The 19,466-nt window shown below is 41.9% G+C and overlaps 2 protein-coding genes across 10 annotated transcripts in view; one reads left to right on the top strand and one right to left on the bottom strand.

Annotated features, from left to right (window-relative positions):
* The window catches only part of Bmpr1b (bone morphogenetic protein receptor type 1B), a 340,275-nt gene extending 333,145 nt beyond the window's left edge, over window positions 1-7,130 (top strand). For all 7 annotated transcript variants that reach the window (XM_052730762.1, XM_052730764.1, XM_052730763.1 and 4 more), the window contains one exon: window positions 3,515-7,130. In XM_052730762.1, coding sequence (XP_052586722.1) covers window positions 3,515-3,640 — 126 coding nt within the window. In that variant the 3' untranslated portion in view covers window positions 3,641-7,130. The remainder of the gene's footprint in view (window positions 1-3,514) is intronic.
* Window positions 7,131-10,645: 3,515 nt separating this feature from the next.
* Window positions 10,646-19,466, bottom strand: part of Unc5c (unc-5 netrin receptor C) — a 357,131-nt gene continuing 348,310 nt past the window's right edge. For all 3 annotated transcript variants that reach the window (XM_052732282.1, XM_052732283.1, XM_052732284.1), the window contains 2 exons: window positions 17,940-18,118; window positions 10,646-17,211 (listed from right to left, as the gene is read on the bottom strand). In XM_052732282.1, the coding sequence (XP_052588242.1) occupies window positions 17,046-17,211; window positions 17,940-18,118 (345 nt within the window). In that variant the 3' untranslated portion in view covers window positions 10,646-17,045. The remainder of the gene's footprint in view (window positions 17,212-17,939; window positions 18,119-19,466) is intronic.

The following is a 19,466-nucleotide window of genomic DNA, read 5'->3' as shown; positions in this document are numbered from 1 at the left end:
ACCTCTTGCAGCAGTGAGTGAGGGGTGGGGCCAGTTCTTTTGCTTCCATGCCCTCAGGGTCTGCTCTCCCACACCTGCACCAGCAGGGCCAGCTCTATTGTGTTGCCCCTATGAGGTACAGGGGCCACTCTCCCGAGTGCTGCTGCTGGTAATGGTGAGGGACAGCTCTCTCACTCTTAAGACTCCATGGCCAGCCGGGCGGTGGTGGCGCATGCCTTTCGTCCTAGCACTTGGGAGGCAGAGCCAGGCGGATCTTTGTGAGTTGGAGGCCAGCCTGGGCTACCAAGTGAGTTCCAGGAAAGGAAGACTCCATGGCCAGCTTCTCCACCAGTCTTGGGTGTTGATGGGTGGGAGGTAGGAGGGCATCTCTCCTCTGTCCGTGCTGCCCACATGTCAGATGAGTAATGGGGACAGTTCTTTGCTCACAACCTCGGGCTGGGTCACCCTTACTTCCAGCTACCCGGCCAGCTCTGTTTTGTTGCCTAGGCGAGGAACAGAGCCAGATTTCCTGTTGCAGGCTGTAAGGGGTGAGGGGTTAAGGGGTCATCTCTGACCAACCCACACCCACACCGCCCATGTTTACAACTTGGGGGCTGACTCACCCATACCTTTGCCCGCAGGCTTGGCTCTATTATGTTAACCCAGTGAGGTATGGGAACTGCTCTCCCCAGTTACAGCTGGTGGGGGTGGCGGCAGCTCTCCCTCTCTTGTGACCTCAAGGCCAGTTCTCCCACCTGCCTCAGGCATTGACAGGCGGGGTGGGGGGTGGGGAGGAGGGCAACTTGCTCTGCCCATGCTGCCACAGGACAGGGGCTGGCTCACCCACACCTCCACCAACAGGGTTGGCTCCATTGTGTTGCCCAGGCAAGGTGCAGGGTCTGTTCTCCCAAATATGGCAACTGGTGGGGGTCAGAGACAGCTCTCCCACTCTTATGACTACAGGGCCAGCTCTCCCACCCTCCTTGGGCATTGATGAGTAGGGGTCAAGGGAAGGGCATCTCTCCCCAGTCTATGCCGCCACATGGCAGATGAGAGGTAGTTGCCAAAATTCTTAATTTGCATCACTAACATTCATTTTGATGGTGACAGTAATGCTGTCTTATTGCAGTATTTGTATATCTGTACTGCATCAAATCTATTCCTTTTTTTGATTTTATTTGGTCAATTATACAGCATGGTGAATGGGCAAGATTGAGCCTGCATAACAGAGAACATTATTTCATATATCAGCTGCAATGTTTGCATAGAAGCTGTTGTTTCTTTCTCTCTGTGTGTTTTAAAGCACCGTGATTCTTTTTCTTTGGGGTAAGTCCAGACCCTTCTTTCTGAAGGTTGGGGTTTCTGTACAGTGACATGATAGAGGTGCACTCTGCTGACCTCCCTCTCTGTGACGGCCTCTTCATCAGCGGAAGTGCTGAGGCCTCGGGGTGAGGCAGATGACTCATGGGTAACAGGGCACACTCCCTGTGAAGTGGACCTGATTTTGGTTCCCAGCTCACAAACAGCCTCTAACTGTACTCCGGACAATCTGGTGCCCTCTTCCATCCTTTCTGTACTCATGGATGTGTGTACCCATACATGCACATACACAACTCACGATTAAAAATTAAATTAAATTAACAGTATTTTTGTTTTTGAAATTGAAATATAATTTCATTGTTTTCCCCTTTTCTTTCCTCCCTCAATCCTTGTCTTGCACCCCTTGCTCTCTCTCAAATTTGTAGCCTCCATTTCTTTAATTATTGCTTTACACACACACACACACACACACACACACACACACACACACACACACGTGCCTGTATGTGTATTCCTAACCATATAAATACCACCTGCTTAGGCTATTTAAAGTTACTTGGATGTATTTGATTTTAGGGCTGACCATGATGACAGCGGGGAAAAATAGTCTTTTTTAGGGAAGAGCTCCTAAACTGGTTACCCAATAATGTGAGTGTGTGTGTGTGTGTGTGTGTGTGTGTGTGTGTGTGTGTGTGTGTGGTGTGTATTAAATTGAATCCCAAGAGGTTATTTGAGCTAATCTGTCTCCTGTAAGGGTTTAAATGTGAACCCCACATATATGTGGAAGGCTCTGCTGGGCTGGATCAAGTGAGTGGACAAAACGTGGACTCCAGCCTTGTTTTCTGTTCCAGTGTCTCTCCACACCCCTCTCCACCTTCACTCACCCACAACTGAGTCTCTGGCATGTTGGAAAATTCAAGATGAGTGTCATGATATATTGTGTACCCCAGTAAAGCTTATCTGGGGATCAGAGGACAGAGCCATTCACTAGATAAAACATAGAGGTCAGGCAGTGGTGGCACACACCCTTAATCCTATCACTTATGAGGCAGAGATCCATCTGGATCTCTGTGAGTTCAAAGGCACACTGGGAAACAGAGTCAGGCAGTGGTGGCACACGCCTTTAATCCCAGCACTTGAGATCTCATGGCTTTGCTTGGGAAGCACACGCACCTTTAATCCCAGGAAGGGACATGACTGGGTGGAGAAAGGTATGTAAGGTGTGAGGAGAAAGGAACTGAGCAGCAGTTCAACTGAGACCCTCAGGGGTGAGGACTCAGAGGCGTTCAGTCTGAAGATTCGTGGAAACAGGATTGGCCTTGGAGTTGGTGAGGTGAGGTTGGCTGTGGCTTGTTCTGTTTCTCTGATCTTTTAGCGTTCTCCCCAATGGCTGGCTCCTCGGTTTGTTTTTATTAATAAGACCTTTTAAGATTCATGTTACAGATGAGTTTGAAGCACATTCTGATAAAGAAGACTCTTATCAAACATGTCCTGAGCCCACCAAAAAGAAGTGCCTAGAGCACTGTTCATCAAGTAAGGTGTCCATGTAAATTCACTTAAGATAACTGGTCCATTGGCTCAGTGTGTAGTTCTTGCCTTGCTACCTAGTGTATGTATGCTCCAGTAAGCTGTTCAGAGAGCATCACGAGATGCTGGAGTTATATTTTTCCAAAGGAGACTGTGGTTATTGGTGCCATTTGAAGGCTCTCTATTGCTGATTTCTAATGAAGGGAAAGTGTGCTTTGCAGTAAGAACAATTGACAGACCACAGGCAAATCCAGGAGAAAGTTTTAGCAAAGCCATGCACAGGCCATTAATCTTGCTAAGTGGTACAGCATTGGGCCACAGTTAGAACAGACTGTGGTGATATAGGAATAGCTATGTTTATTTGAGTGGTACAGAATTAGATAAAATATTGAAACATGTTATAAAATTCAGACTTACTGGGTATTATGTTTGTTTAATACTGTCTTTAAAGTCATCCTTCCGTATCCTCAAAGCTTCCTTTTTTCTTTTGTCACAGGGAGATATGAGAATCTGTGTGAGTCATGATCATTTCACACAAAAAAGAGTTTGAGTGAATTTTGTGTCCACTTATTACTGGTGCCTTAAAAATATATTCAGATTTCATGAACACCAACTAAAAGCCAAATATTGAGTGCCTTATCGAGAGTCCATTCTTCTGACATCACTCCAATATTTCTTTCTCTTTCAGTGTCTCAGGCAGATGGGGAAGCTTATGACAGAGTGTTGGGCTCACAATCCTGCCTCCAGGCTGACAGCCTTGCGAGTTAAGAAAACACTTGCCAAAATGTCAGAGTCCCAGGACATTAAGCTCTGACGCTGGATACTTGTGGACTGAGCAAGAGAATTTACAGAAACATCTGTAGCCTAAGCCTTGAACATTGTCCTACTGCCCAATGGCTTCAGACTTCCCCTCTCAGGGAGCAAGCTGGACAGACACAGAAGGCCCCAGAGACACAGAGTCCTTATGGCTTTCTGAGGAGGGAAACCATTTGGGTAACTTGTTCAAGATATGATTCATGTTGCTTTCTAAGAAAGCCCTGTATTTTGTGATAGCCATTTTTTTTAAAAAAGATACTTTAATTTTACCAAAATAAAACAAATATTGTAGATGTTTTAAGGTTTATACAACTATAGTTTAAATAATAACAAAAGTTCTTTCTAGAAAATTTCCTAGAAGTCCAAATGTTTTTCCATTGGCAAAATACTCTTGCACTCTACAAACCCAAACAGTCTGAGAACGTAGATTAGAATTCAACTTCCCTGATTCACTGCCCCAGCCACCAAAGCCTGTTTGGGCCAGCCCTGCTGAAGGCTGCCAGGGCAGTGTGAATATACATGCATACAAGTCCCACCTGCCTGGGACCACAGTTTGGAATCCTGAAGGCGGACCTCTTGCAGCTTCAGCCAGTGTGGAACAAATGAAGGTTTTATGTCACTAATAGAGGTATGTGTTGGTGGGTATTCTTCAGAACCACACCTGTTTCTGGTTGTATTAGACAGATCTTTCAGGTAAATCCTCTCCATTTCATTAAATACAAGCAAAGGCTTCCTCATGTGCAGAGAATCGGCACGGGCATGCTTTTTGTTCTCATAAATCAGAAGATCAATATTAAATAAAACTGCCATGAGTATGGTAGAGACGAGGTACTTTAAAATAGAAATTATTTAGAAAAACATGCCAGTAAGGCAGGACAGATATTGAAGGTGTAGATAGATGGCTTGTTCCTGATATATGCGTAAGAGCCTGACACAGAAACACAGGAAAGAAGTATACTCATCACAGTTTGTTTAGATACAGATAGTTGTATGTTGTTGTCTTTTTCTAAATCTCGGATATAAGAGGCAGAAAAGAAGCATCTGTCAGGTTATTATCACTAAACTTCAATTTAAAAATAAGCTTCAAGTGGTTGAGCAGAGGGAAGTTAACGAAGGTCATCAAACACCATGGCTGCTGTGATTTATTCTAGAATAGATATGGACATCTTAATTAATTGTTTCACACCTTAGGTATGACTCATTCATTCTAATGTGCATTTCACTATTAACTTATTCTGTTCCTCCATTATGGCATGTGTAAAAACATCTTCTGTTTAACTTTTGACTATATGAACAAAATCACTGATAAGCCAATATTCCTTAGAAACAGGATCACAGTAAAGTGGAAAATGCCACATGACCCTTGCAACTTTATCCATTTATTTCCCTACTGTGTTTCTTCCTTAATGATTAGAAATTACTTACTGGTTATTAAGGAATGTTGAAGTACTTTGCCTTAGAAAATAACATTCCTTCCAGAATACTCCAGGGGGCAGTGTTTTCTTATACATTTCACCACTGGGTGCTTGAAAGATGGAGAATTTAAGAAAAATTGACAGCTGCATGAGAAAGGAGGAAATATTTCCCTCTTCTCTGGAGTAGACGTTCAACTGGTAGGCTGTTGATCCGGAAAAGATCCTGGAGCTACAGTGTCTGTGAGCAGTGCTCGGAGTTTGGGAAAACTGTAGAGAAGAGCCCTTTTCTGTTCTAATTCACTGCCTGGTACCACAGAGCCATGTTTTATTTTCCACTAAGAAAGAAAACTTTCTCAGTTCTTGAATTTGAAAAAATAAAAACAGCACATTGTTAATTTAATGGTCATCAGATTTTGTTCTTACTGAGGCCAGTAGAAGCTGAGCCACTGAAGATCCATTTCTCTGTTAAATTGTATTTACCACAGACAGTTTCCCCATATATTTGTAAACTAAGTGTGGCAGTCCTCTGAGCCTGGGAGAAAAAAACCTTAGTGCCTAGACAGGTCCATCTATAAACACCTAAGGAAGCATTTTGCTAGTTAACTGAGTATGTCTTGATTTTTTTTTTTCTTAGTTTTCCTTCGGTTTAATTGAGGTTGTGGGGTCAAGCTGTGTTTTCTTATCAGTAGATTTTTAAAACATTGATAACATCAAACCAGAATGTTTTGTGGTGAGTCTGTTGATGACATAAAGTTTACTAGATTTCTAGGGTTCCAGTGAAGAATGGGGAGAAACTTGAGAGCCCAGATCTCATCCACATTGTTCATTTTGTTGCTTAGGGAAAAATCACAGCTTACTTTCTAATTATCAACCTTATTTATTCAATATGAAAATCTTGAAATTATTGAGATACTTTAAAAGATCCACTCAGTTATTACCAATTTTCAATGAAGTAAGAATTTATAATTTATTTATGAATATAATTTCTGTCTTATGAAAATCTACTTAATAAAACTAAGTTGTTGTTAAGGACTACCTGTTCATTTCCCAATAATCCATGATAACTTCTAAACTTCTAGCATATCAGAAATGAAAGTTATTTTATCTTTTGCTTTCACTTCCTGCAAATTATTAATATAATTGACTGCTGCTTACCTTCAGGGCTCTTTCAAAGAGTAAGATTTACTTCTAATTTCTCTCCCCCAAAAGGAATCCTAAATTATTGTTAGATAAGCTTTGTATGTTCAAGTTTATGGTTGATGTATGTGTGTATATATTATATAAATATAGATGTATATGTAAATATGTTCATCCTGGAGTCTGGCACAACTCTAGTATGTGGATTAGAGAGTAAAATATTATGGATGATAAAGTCCTAAATGAAACATAATATTTATTTATGGAAGCATGTAGATTGTTAACTCACAAATGAAGAGCAGTGAGCACCATGTCTGATCTCTTGGACAGAGTACCCCGAAGTCACTCCTGACCATTTTATATTCCTCAAGCAGAAAGCTTCTTAGATGGCATGCTGGGATTTTATTTGCAGGGAATTATTTGACACATTTCAATTGGTGTGTAGTCAAGGATAACAAGTACTTAATGATGACTGACTGTAAAGTTCCTAGGGCCATGCATATTCATCAGGAATTTTATATTGTTCAACTGTTCTCACACTTTGTGGGTGGAAAGGCAGTGAGAAAAATACATTTTTTAAAAATTTGAACATGTTTTGGTGGTTATACCACCCCAGAAACCCCCAGTCCCATAAACAGTGGAAATGAAAGGGGCTGCATAAAAAAATGACACTATTTAACAATTAGAACGAATTGTTACATAAACTAATGCCGTATTTTTAAAGAGAAAAGCTGGCACTATGTGGGGGTATTCTTTTCTGTTTCAAAAGAAGTCTCATTTGTGTTCTTTAGGGGGAACCAGTGCCTTATGGAATTTGTATATACTGTAATTATTCGGGGTTAGGGAACAAACAATTGTATTTGTTACAAATTGTGTATGAGCTGTTTTCCTATTTCCTTCAATAAATGATGTCATTCCCCCATAGAAGAACCGTGACTGTTGTCTCATAGTTGTGTCTTGTCTTTGGTTTGGAAATGACCTCATGACCGCAAGTGGGAAGGCGGCAGCAGTAAAGAAGGCAGAGGAGGCGAATGTGTACCCTGTGTGGCAGGAGGGGAGGCGTGGACTGATGCCTTCCACTCTCTCCGTTTAGGAAACGCAGTCGTCTGGTGGGGGGGGGGGGGGTGGCTAGCTGGTGGTTTGAGAGAAATGAAGAAAGTGTAAAGTTTCCCTGTGGAAAATTCCAGCTTACTGGGGAAGCAGCCAGCTGGCCGTGGGCGACACTGAGGACCAGTAGAGGTTGTTAATACCGAATGTGGGTCAGCAGATCCCAGAGCTGCACGAGGACCAAGGCTCACTCTCGAGTCAGTGCTGTGAGAATAGGGTTCAGTCTGAACTTCTGAAGTTTGTTTCTTCCCCTTGCAGTTGAGACCACCAGTGACACCTATTGCACAGATGCCTAGGTAAGCACCCACCTAGTCTCAGTTCTTAGTACAGGTTCATGGCACCCCTTGATTTGGTTGCTTGTGATTTTTTTTTTAAATCTCACTCCAGATATAGGTACAGAGACATCTTAGGGTTTAATCAGTGTGCCCAGGAAAAGAATTGTTGCCAAAGGGCTGTGTGTCATGGACCTCCAGAGTAGGGCATAAGACACAGTCACTAAAGAGAAAGAAACTGCATCTGATAGTGCTTGTGCAATGTGCTAGTGCTTACTGAGACGGGCTGTGATTGAAATCCAGATTTTGAAGAGCTAGACCGAGGACAGGTAGAGGGTGTCATCTGAGATGGTAGGCTTAAATTTGTGGACATGATTGTTGGTCACGAAAGCCCAGAGGCTAGGCTTTTAGATTTGTTCTTGTGGATTTTGAAATCGGCAGGATGGCGGCAGCTTCAAGAAGATTTGAACTTCTTGAGCTTCAAGAGGGTCAAATTCTCCAAGGGCCATGCAATAATGAGTAGGAAGTCAATGGGGGAGAGGACTGGATCTAAAGATGAACTTGAAGGACCTAAGGATCTGAAGGGCAAGAACTAAGGGTGACAGTAAGAAAGCCTCAGGATGGTGTGAGAGAGACTGGCTCTTTCTGTGTGTGTGGGAATGAGACCCTTGTTCTTGACTCAAAAGCACTGCCATGGAAGTCCTCTGCAAAGGGAAAGGAGCCAAGGTTGCTCTTCCGTTGAGTGTGAGTCTGGAGGGCAGGGTGGGAAGCTTGTTTCTGAGGGGATCTATTTGAGATTGGAAAGACAGAGGAAGCCCAGGACTGTTTGGACAGTAAGAATGGTTCCTGACGTAGTAACCAAGGATTGAAAGTCCTGATGTCTGGCATTTTAGTCTGCTGCACTTGTGCCAAGAGAGTGTACCCTAATATTTGGTGTGCAGATTAACTTAGCTCTATTCCCTCATTTTCACTTTCATGATTTTTCAGAAATATGTAATCTGTGAGCCCCAATATTTTCATCTGTACCTTGAGATAAAATGGCCTCTATGTGGTAGTATTGTGTTCCCCAAAATATTGTGAAACCTAATAAACTTAGCTGGGGTCAGAGACAGAACAGCCACTAGATACAAAGGCTAGAAAATGGTGCCACTCACACCTTTAATCCTAGCACTCCAGAGGTAGAAATCCCTCTGGATCTCTGTGAGTTCAAGGCCACATTGGAAACAGCCAGACATGGTGACACACACCTTTAATCCCAAGAAGTGAGCCTTTAATCCCAGGGAGTGATGGCAAAAACAGAAAGATACATAAGGCGTGGAGACCAGAAACTAGAAGCATTTGGCTGGGTTAAGCTTTTAGCTGTTAAGCTTCAGGCTTTCGAGCAGCAGTTCAGCTGAGAGCCATTCGAATGGGGACACAGAAGCTTCCAGTCTAAGGAAAAAGGATCAGCTGAGGAACTGGCGAGGTGAGGTGGCTGTGGCTTGTTCTGCTTCTCTGGTCTTCCAGCATTCACCCCAATAACTGGCCTCAGGTTTGTTTTTATTAATAAGATCATTTAAGATTCCTGCTACACCTCTGGGCTCTTATTTTAACAAAATAAGATGAATATATAAAGTATATAGCTGTTCGTGATGGGGCATTGTAGTTGCTCATCAGTCCAGCCTCTTTTCTGACACTTTTGGTGGATGTATGGCTAACAACAGCTCAAAGCCTGAGGAGGCTTGCTTTTGGAACCCACATTTCCTATTCTCCAACTTCTGCATGTTATGGTTCAAGCCAAGCCTCTCAGGACTCAAAGGCAAGTATCAGAATTGGCTGAGGAAAGTGGGGTTTTCGCTTTCTGTGGGTCACTTTATATTAGACAGGTTTGCTTTCTCATCTGAAATAGCATCAAAGTTCAGAAATCTCCTCAATCAGGAGAACTATCTGGTCTATGTAATTCCCACTCAAGCTTCTGATATTTACCCAGTCAGAGGGTCTCTGAGACAGAGGAAGAGTCTTTACTCACTACCATACATTGACATTGAGGATGGATTCAGAGACAGGTCAATCTCAAGACTCTAATGACCTCATAGGCAGTGGATGAGGACTCCCTGATTTGACCTTGAAAAACATTTGCATTTTCTCCAAACTCTGGTGGCATTGTCAATGCAACTTCTAGCTATTGAAGCTCAAAGGAGGGGCAGAGGCTGAACTCTAGTATGGAACATGTGTGTGTTTTCCTGTGACTAACTGCTTTTATTTGCTTCTTAATCAAATTTTCATTCTTTTATCCACAGACAACCCGTCGAGTCTATGCAAGGCCCTTTGACATGTTTTCTTTACTTCTTTATCCCTTGAACAACTACCCGAGTTTGTCACCATTGTGGAGCTCCTAGAGGTGAATGTTCTCCTCTGTAGTGCAGTGACTTACCTTTGTCTGCTAGCCAGGATAAGAAAAAAAGGTCAAGGGGAAGATGGCAGTCAATCTATAGTACTTCTCCAGATCCGTCTGTCACTGAGGAATGAGCTGCCTCTGCTCTTCCTCCTCAGAGGCATAGCCGCCTTCCACCTCAAACCTAGAAATGTCCTACTTTCTCACCAGAGTAAATGCAGACCTGTACTGTCTCAGACACACATCTGGGATTCACAAGAGCTCAGGGCTGGGCCATGGAGTTTGCCTTTACTTTCCTGTTATTGTAGTTATTTACAAACTCCACTTGAGATTGGATCTTTGCGTGTAGAGCATGAGCATGTTTACAATCTGCTCCAGAAAAATGGTGATGCGGGGGCTGGAAGATGCTCCATTGACTGCTTGCTGGTATCACCTGAAATCTTTCTCACACTCACAGTTAGAGTTGCACTCAGACCAAGGAAACCAGAGTCTCCAGAGGTGGATTGGAGGCACTGGCCCAGAGATTGCAGTGTGTAATGATGTTGGAGAAACATCCTTCTAGAACTTCAACCCACCATGGAGGAAGGTTATGATTACCATTCAAACAGGACCCAAAGGGCTTTCAACTTATTGAAGAAATTCACAATAATTCCTGACACGAACTATTTCCATATTATAAAGAAATAGAGCAGGCACTCTTTGTTGCTTATAAATATAATTTATTACCTGTTTAAAAATTCTTTCTTACATTTTGTACATGTTGGCTGACAGAATAAATGCAGGCAATTTACAAACCAAGGGGACTGCAGGAAAATTGGGTGAGGCAACTGGGGAGAGAAAAGAGGCACACCCAAAGCTGGTATCCCTCACCTCCACCACACAGCAAGGCGATGAGTGGAATGCTGGAGAGCACTCCTCTGCCACCAGGGGTCATTAGAAAAGGAATTGCATAGAAGATACAGCAAGACAGAATTCTATAACAAAGGAGTGTTCCATATCTGAGAAGCCAAGGTTGTGTTGTTTTCCCTAAAAAAATAAAGAAAAACTGACAAAGCATAAAATTTCAACCTGATACTTATGAAGTTGAGCTGGTCCAAAGAAGACAGCCCAAGGGTGGCCCAGCCTTTCTTTGGCAGAAAGCTGGGGATTGTTTTCTGATGAATATTGGTTTTCATCTTTAGAACAAAGAGGAAGGTTACTGGTTCCCTACAGCTCAATATTAAGCTCAATACACACAACACTGTGACATCCAACATACACGCAAGTGCACACACACAGTGATAATATTCCCTGCAACTTGGCTAAACACATTGGCTGGAGGGTGAGGGCATCACTACCCATAGTAGGTCTAGGAAAAAAGTGAAAGAAGGAATGTAAGTCATGTGTTCAACTGGCTCCTCTTTCTTTTCCAAGATCTGAAGAAAAATATGAGAATCCATATGTGTACAGTTATAGGTCCTATTAATGACTGGAGGAACACAAAAACAGCAAAGGCATTTTTCTACTGGCTGTGGATACCTTGCTTTGAATGCTGTCTTAAAACTGGTTTAACATACAGCATAGAGCTCATCATGATGCTTTGATGTCACCACTTCATAGTGGTGAGTGAAGATCAAAGGCCAAGAGCTCATCACCCTTAGGCTACTGATCAGTACAACCAGCCCACAGTTCACAGTCACCACTGCTGGGTGTCACCAGGCTCCACGGCATTAGGCCTTTGGTATATATAGATGACACAGAGTTTAAGCTTTTTAAAATGGGCCCAACAGTACTGTTGCCTGCAATTTTATGATTCTACCATAGCACAAATTCTCAAATAATACAGAAAAAACTATTGTGCCATAGCAAATAACATGGTTGGTGGACAGCTGATTGTATCTCACACACTCCCTGGTTTTCTATTGAACAACTAAGTGGGTTGAGCTATGACTGTCCCATATATGGCAGGGACTTCCAATTTAGGATTTTGGAAGTTCCTGGGACAGATCCCTTCAGTATATAGTTGAGGATACTGAAGACTTTCAGGTAGCATCTTATATCCCATTGGGTTTGCCTGCTATTATGTTTATGGAGTGTGTTTGTCCTGAGGATACCTCCCCAACCACATTTAAATAGGCCTCTGGCAGAAAATAACCTTTGGTTGAATGAGCCACATTAATATCCCACCACAGCTCAATAAAGGAAACAGTCAAGCCCACTGGACTTTCTGAAGACTATCACAGTAAGTTTTCAGAAAATAAAAGCATGGGGGGCAACCATCTGTCCAATAATACCAAAGGATCCATAGCTGGATTGTTAGTTTGAAGAGATACTCCACCCAGGTACATGCAGGCCATCTCCACTCTTTTAAAAAATGAGCTTAATTGCCAAGATTTGGAAACATTTATGTAGTCTACATGACCACAAACTTAAATTAGTATTGGTTATAATATATATATTCCCCATAGTCCCCATTCCATCAAAAACATTATAGGGGACCTGTCAAGGTGATAAGCAGAGGTGACACAAATGGATCTCTTGAGGGCAGAGAAATGGCATTTCGTTGCACAGAAGGAGTGTTATAAGGTTTTCAGTCAATGTCAGCTCAGTATACTTAAAAATACAAAAACAATACAAAACTAAAGGAATAAGATAGTTGGTCCCACGAGGCACTCGGAAGGCAAAAACCAGTTTTATTAACGAGATAATAATAAAAATATTTTTCCTTTTGGATCTATAAAATAAGATGCTCATTGGCCATTATCATCTTTACAAGTGACTGGTTTGAACAATGATGTTCTGATTAGCAAATCTTCTCAAAAAAGATGTCTCAAGCCTCATTCCACCCCCACTGTGTTTCTGCAGTCCTCCTTTCTGCCACTGGCCTTGGACTTACATCAACACTGCATATGAATGGATTACTTGCCCAGAGCAATTGCTCAGCGCGAATGAACTCACGTTCATCTTGGAGACTCGAAACAAGGAAATCTTTCTACTTTCATCACAACTTCTTCAGTTGGTTCTACATTGCGTCGCCCCAGAGCATGGGTTGGATGGATGGATGGATTCCGGGACAGAACATCATTCTTAGAAGCTCCCTTCATCCTGTGACTATGGATGTGGGAGTGACCCAAGAACACAGCTGCCAGGTCCTCAACAGAGATGAGTGGAGATGTAAGACAAGAGCCTGCCTGCTTTTCTCCAGAAGTGGCGTGTCCAGATCCCACCCTCTGAATGTTCCCTTTTCAATTTATTTTAGGAAAAATGTCTTTAAAACCACTGAAAGTCTGGTATCTGGACTCTAGAAATCTAGAAGACCCTAAATGTAGTCATTGTGACTTTTCCCTAAAGAAAAGTCTCTACTCTTTGATAGTGGAATGATTTAAAAATGATTAAAAATCATAGCATAAATGAAAATAGCTAATAATACAGTTTGATCCTGGATCTCTCATCTCCCAAAGAATCTTTTCCTTAAAGAGATGAAAATTTGCTCAGGTGAAGATGGAGCCTTTGTATAGCAGAGGTAATGTGTCTGCTTTGAAGATGTTTGGCTGTGAGTTTCTTCACACATGCTGGTTGTCACCTTGTACTCAGCTATCAAGTCAATTTGAATTAATGTCATGAGAAAAAAATGAGAACATGAAGCCTCTGCCTTTACATTCATAATCTCAGAAGATCAGCATGATCTGAAGGTCATTCTTCTTGATCAACAGCCACAGTTTCCCTTTCCACAGACACAGGATTCTCATTTACAAATACAAAGCTTTGAAAAGCAGGGGTAATGGTACATGCTTAATGTTTCAGCACTGGAGAACCTACGGGAATAGGATTATGGATTTGAGGCTGTCCTGGGATACCTAGCAAGAATAAATCTCAAAACCCTCAAGGAGATGCTGTGTTTGTGTGTGTGTGTGTGTGTGTGTGTGTGTGTGTGTGTGTGTGTGTGTGTGTGTGTGTGTGTATGTATGTATGTAGCTATGGGATGTGGGTACCTCCTTAATGAATACAGTTTATGTTTCTAAAAGGTAGTATTTTGGAACTGAAAGATTTCAAATATGCAAAGCCCAATGGGATTCTTAAATAAAAAAGACAACTTTCAACCACTTATAGAGATTTCATATATGTCTATTATAAGAAAGTAACTTAAGATATGTATGAACAAGTAGATGATGTACTCATAAAATTTTGAAATGGGTGATTTAACTGAATGAATATTACAATAAGGAAAGCAAACACTTGAAAGGAAAATCTCTCCATGTCTATTTGTCACAAATCTCTTGTCAAACTCTGTAGGTACTTACTTGCTTTGTCAACTTTTAATAAGCTGTATATGAAGCCAAGTAACTATGTAGCAGGCCACTAGATGGCACCATACACAAATGATTAGTTTTTCTACCCAAGGGCATCAAGTACCCCTTTCCTCAGGCTGTGTGGAACCTTGTGTGTTGGAGAGTGGTGATCTAACTACTATTACTTTTCTCCAAAGGAAAATACCATACATACACATTGTAGTTTCTATCATTCACATGATAGAAAGTAGTTTTATGACAATGAGCACCTCATAAGAGATCAGTCATTCTTCCTATTCCTGTTGTGAGAAACTGAATCAAAAAGCAAGTATCTCTATATACTTGAACAAGAGGACCCTCAAAAGCGTCAACAACGTTGTTCTACTTATATTCAATGTTTCTGTTGGTGATTTAGCAGTTTTTAGGATAGATTAACCAGAATGGTAACACATTTTCTCCTCTCTACTTTTTACAAAGCATTGAAGTTACACAAGACATCCAGGCCAGATCTCTAGGTTTTGATTTCTATAATGATTCCCAAATCCCAGTACTGAAAAGGAATCTTCATATTTGTTTCAAGAGGCAGCAGTGGACAATTCTTTCTTCCTCTTGCTTTTTAAGAATATCTGTCTAAATTCTTAAGTGTTAAAACAAACTGATTGTTATAGACATCAGCCACCGAACTTGTTTAGGAGTACAATATTCCCCTTGGACCAGGAGTTTTACATGTGAATAGTCTAATGGTTAGAGAATGAGATTGTAGACTACATATCTAAAAGAGAAGATAAACAGCATGAATGATGAGCCTCCACAACTGTATCCACAGTTCTTTAATGACTACGACGGAAGAGTCAGAGAATATCAAGAACAGGAATAGGAGAGGAAACAGGCAAAATGACTTCTAATTTGAATCTATTCTGCGTACTGGATACTGCCAGCCCCAGAGTAAGCCACAGTAATATTTTGAAGGCTCTGGTTTAAGGACATGGGTGCTCCCTGTTTGTCTAACTGTGACTGGGGCTGCTTAGTTTTTATTCTCTGTCTGCTGAATGGAGGTCCTATATTAAAAGAAGCGGTGATGGTTCCAAGGAAAACTCATAGTTTCCACAAATAACATTTTGTAGGATAAAAGAGCTAATTAAACTCTGTAAACACAACTGAATATTATTAAAGCAAAGATTAATAAAGAAAAAAATGTACCAATTCCTTCAGCTGCGTGGGTATTTTGTACAAATGGTCTTGAGATCCAGAGATCAATAAATGAGTAAAGTAGATTTATAACTAGTTGGAAGGCTGGAGTGTAGCCTTCCACCCACAGAGGACAAGACAATGCTAATAAAAAGATGTCATCTCTCAGTGAACAGCATCATGCAACCATGATACAAAGACAAGAGAGCCAAACAAATATATGCATGTTGAAGCAATCCCCTTTTCAAGTCAATACTGCCTGAAAGATGCAATGTATTCCAGCAAAAGGCTGGCTGGATAAATGGTCCAGGCTAGAATCTCTTATAATCGTCAAATTGATGAATAAGACTGATGGCATCACAATGGGAGTTTGGCATTCTGGAATCTTGAGATGATCAGATCTCACCCCATAGTTTACAGATAAGTAAAATGAGCTACAGTGAGTTTCAGTGTTTTCCCCAAGGCCACATGGCCAGTGAGCAACTCCAGAATGATAGTTGGCTCCCTGATTCCTAGTTCAGGAACTATTGCCCACAAACCACACTGCCTCTCGGATAGATAGCCAGAAGATTAAATGAGCTTTACATAGAGAACCCTCCTCATGATAAGACCCAGAACAGAAAGACTGCCTGAGCAAGCTGCAAGAGCAGACATAGCCAGTGAGCATTTCAGTCTCCACCACCACGGAATGGTAGATCAAAGGTTAAGGAAGCAAAGCCTATGGAACTAAACTGGTGACCATGCCCACCTCTTTACGCAGGAGAGGGAGGCAGGTCTAGTCAATACCAAATACTAACAGTATTGCTAACTAAAGCAAAAGAAAATCTTTTTACTAGAATATTTGTAATACTCATCAATAACAATGATACTATTTTTAGAAAACACTTGAAATAGCATATTACAAACACATGTGGTACTGAAATGTTTGTGTGGAGGTACGTGATCACTGTCTCCCCTGCAATGCTGCAGCTCTGTTCCCAAAGGACACCAATTGGGCTCCCCCATGGCATAAGGAACCTTGGTAATGCCTCCTTTTAGAGCCTCCACTTCCCTGATACAAATGCCAACACTGGTCCGACAAGTTTCAGAAACAGAACACTGATGGGAGGATTATCTGAGACACTTGATGTACATGATTTGTAGCAAAAGTCTGTGATTTCTCTGTAAATTACTAATCTGAAATAGACTCAACAAACCGTCCACAGCTTCAACTTCAAATGATTGGAACAAAAATAGAACAAGCCATGGACAGTGTCTGTATCCCTGTCCAATTTGATGTAAACAACGTTTGTAGAAATTGGGTTTGTTAAGAAAGTTTATCCATACATCTGGATAGCAATAAAAAGCGTTTCCTAGGAAACTGTAAGATCCTGTACCATACAGCATACAGCCCAACGAAGAGAAAATTAGATTGATTTCTAAATTCAAGGTACAAATTTACACAATTTTTCTTAACTCCCATGGTGGTGCTGTCCGAATGAAGTGGGCATGTACCTTGGTGGTTATATCTGTCCCCCACCTTTCCTGCTGCCATCTTGCCTGATAAGCGCCTTGGTCCCATCTGGATTTCCTCCTCAGCTGTGGTTCCCCTGGACACAGACTCCCTGTGTAATTTTGTCCCTCAATTTCAGTTCCAGTGTGGTCAATACTGCCCTTCTGCTGCTAAGGACACTACTGTTTCGTGTCTTCCCATTTCTTCCAGAACAGCTGCCAGCATGCTCAGGTTTCCATCCGGGAAGTTTTGTGCTTCCCAAAGATCCAGGATCACACCAGTTGGGCTCGATTTGGTGGCAAAGTAATTCAAGTACCTGCAATTAGGAATGGGAAAATATGCTAAAAGGTGTGATTTCCAAGTCTATTTACAGTATTATTTTCTCCTCTGCTTCTGGGCTAAACCTGTCTTTCTTGAAATATTTTGGTCTCACTGTGGATTGTAGTGAACCTTACTAAATGATTGCTGTATACTTAATTAGATCAGCCCCAGAAAGGCCACATGCTGTTTAACTTTGTTAACCTCAACTCTGAATAAGATAATTTAAGAGACAATGTGTTGGTGGGTTTTGCCCTAAACAGGAAATCAAGAGGCTTATGTTTTCTGTCCAGCGCAAGCTCTGATGATCTTTGACAGGTCATGCCACATCTCTTGTTTGGAGGTGACAGCTACATCTTACAAAGTAGAGGCTCCCGGGGTCTCTTCATAACTTAATACAAGTGCTGTGTGAGCATGTAAATTATTCAACACACATTATGTCTTGTTCAACTGGCGATTATACTTAGGAGTACTTAGCACATGAGCTAGACAAAGGAGATCATGACTAATACTGATAAATGTCATGTAACCCAACTTCTCTTGGAATTGTTGGAAACTCATGGTACAAGGTCTAAAAGAGCTTAATGCATATTTTCAGAGTGGAAATGTAAACAGATATGTAATGGGGAGAAAAAGAAAAGGAATGCTGTTTCTATCTAACTGTTTCCAGTCCTGGTGACCTCCGCTAAATAACAGCAAAAGTTCTAGAAGCCTGGACACACTCACCTGTCCAGGTTGAGTTTATGGGCTAGCATCCTCCAGTCATGGCCTCTTGTCTGGGGGGCATCCAGGCTGCTGCATAGCTTCTGCCGGATAGGGAGAGGGATGCTGAAAGCACTTGGTCCTGTGACAGTGGTGATGGTGCTCGCAGGATCCAGCAGAGGCAAGTCGATGCCAGTAGGTTCCTGCAGGAATGGCACAACTTTATTTTCAGAAGACAAATTCAATCCCTGTTGAATCAATCAACACAAAGCCTTACTCGAGATAAATTGAGATAGATACAGAGAATGAGTTCTGTTCTCTTCAGGAAGGACAATTTCTTCCTGGCCTGAAAGTAGTGGGTTACTGTGGGCAGTTGGGAAATAGAAGCGGGGGGGAGGGGGGGGCATATGGAGGTAGTTTTGCATAGCCTGTGTTCAAGGGTCCTTGGTCAGGACTGGGCAGGACAGAAAGCTCTGGTGAGATTTCAGGATGATTCCTTTAATGAGACTCTCCAGGAGAGAAGAGAGGGGATGTCTGTGTTCCAGAAGGTTTAGACGTTAAAATGTTCAATGGGGCAGTTATTTCTGAATGAATAAATAGATCTGAGATGAGGAAGAGCTTTTGGAAACCATCTAACCCTAAAGGCATGCCCTGGGTGAACACTTAGGAAATTCTATCTAGCCCTGCAAATGTGACTCCCTTTGACTCTTGCTTGATAAAATGGGACAAGGCTAAGAGATATCAAATTAAGACAAACTTTTTAAAAAGAAAATGGTAAACACAGAATATTGCTTTAGGGTAAGCCACTAATGGTGTCGTCTAATTGCTGAACTTCCTTGCTTATTTTTTTTAATCCAATTTTAGTAGAGAAAACCATAAATTGGCTCTTAAAATAGTTTCAGCTCATAAAACAGCACAAATGCAAAATCTAAATTTCATCATCGGCAAGAGAAACTCTAATCATTTTCTGATCACTTCTGCTAGTCTGAAAGCAAGAGGAAATGCTGCCTGGGAACCATTAAAGCAATAACAGGAGATCTCCTAAATCTGCTTTGAATGTCATCCCTTTTTTAAAGCAGGTAGCTCCCTGGTGTGTACAATTGGTTGCTGGAGAATGCACTAGTCACAGAGGTCTGGCCATCCAGAAGTTTGCGATATCCTGCCAAGTGCTCAGCTGAGGGGTCAATGCCACTGCCCTCATGTCCAGCCCTGATTCTAACGTCTCTGCAGACTTGTCAGTGCTGGAGCTCTGAGGCGCAGGTGGGGTCTCAGCTGGCAGCATCCCAAGTGTGGCCCACAGGGTGGCCTGCATTTTGGGGATCAGTGGCCAGTACTGATTTTTCAACTTCTATAATCCTTCTGGACAGGGCCCGTCAAGCAGTTTGGGGACATTTTAAAGCAAATCTCTCTCTCTCTCTCTCTCTCTCTCTCTCTCTCTCTCTCTCTCTCTCTCTCTCTCTCTCAATTGCATAATACACACAATAGTGTTGGCTGTGATCAGTGTATCAGGGCTCAAAATCCATAGCTTGGCACACAGATGCCACTGGCGCC

This window comes from Peromyscus californicus, unplaced genomic scaffold, assembly GCF_007827085.1.
Source record: "Peromyscus californicus insignis strain IS unplaced genomic scaffold, ASM782708v3 Scaffold_9__1_contigs__length_137607984, whole genome shotgun sequence".
Classification (NCBI taxonomy): Eukaryota; Metazoa; Chordata; class Mammalia; order Rodentia; family Cricetidae; genus Peromyscus; species Peromyscus californicus.
The sequence above is the reverse complement of the archived record's forward strand: the minus strand, read 5'-3'. Positions and strand labels throughout refer to the sequence as shown.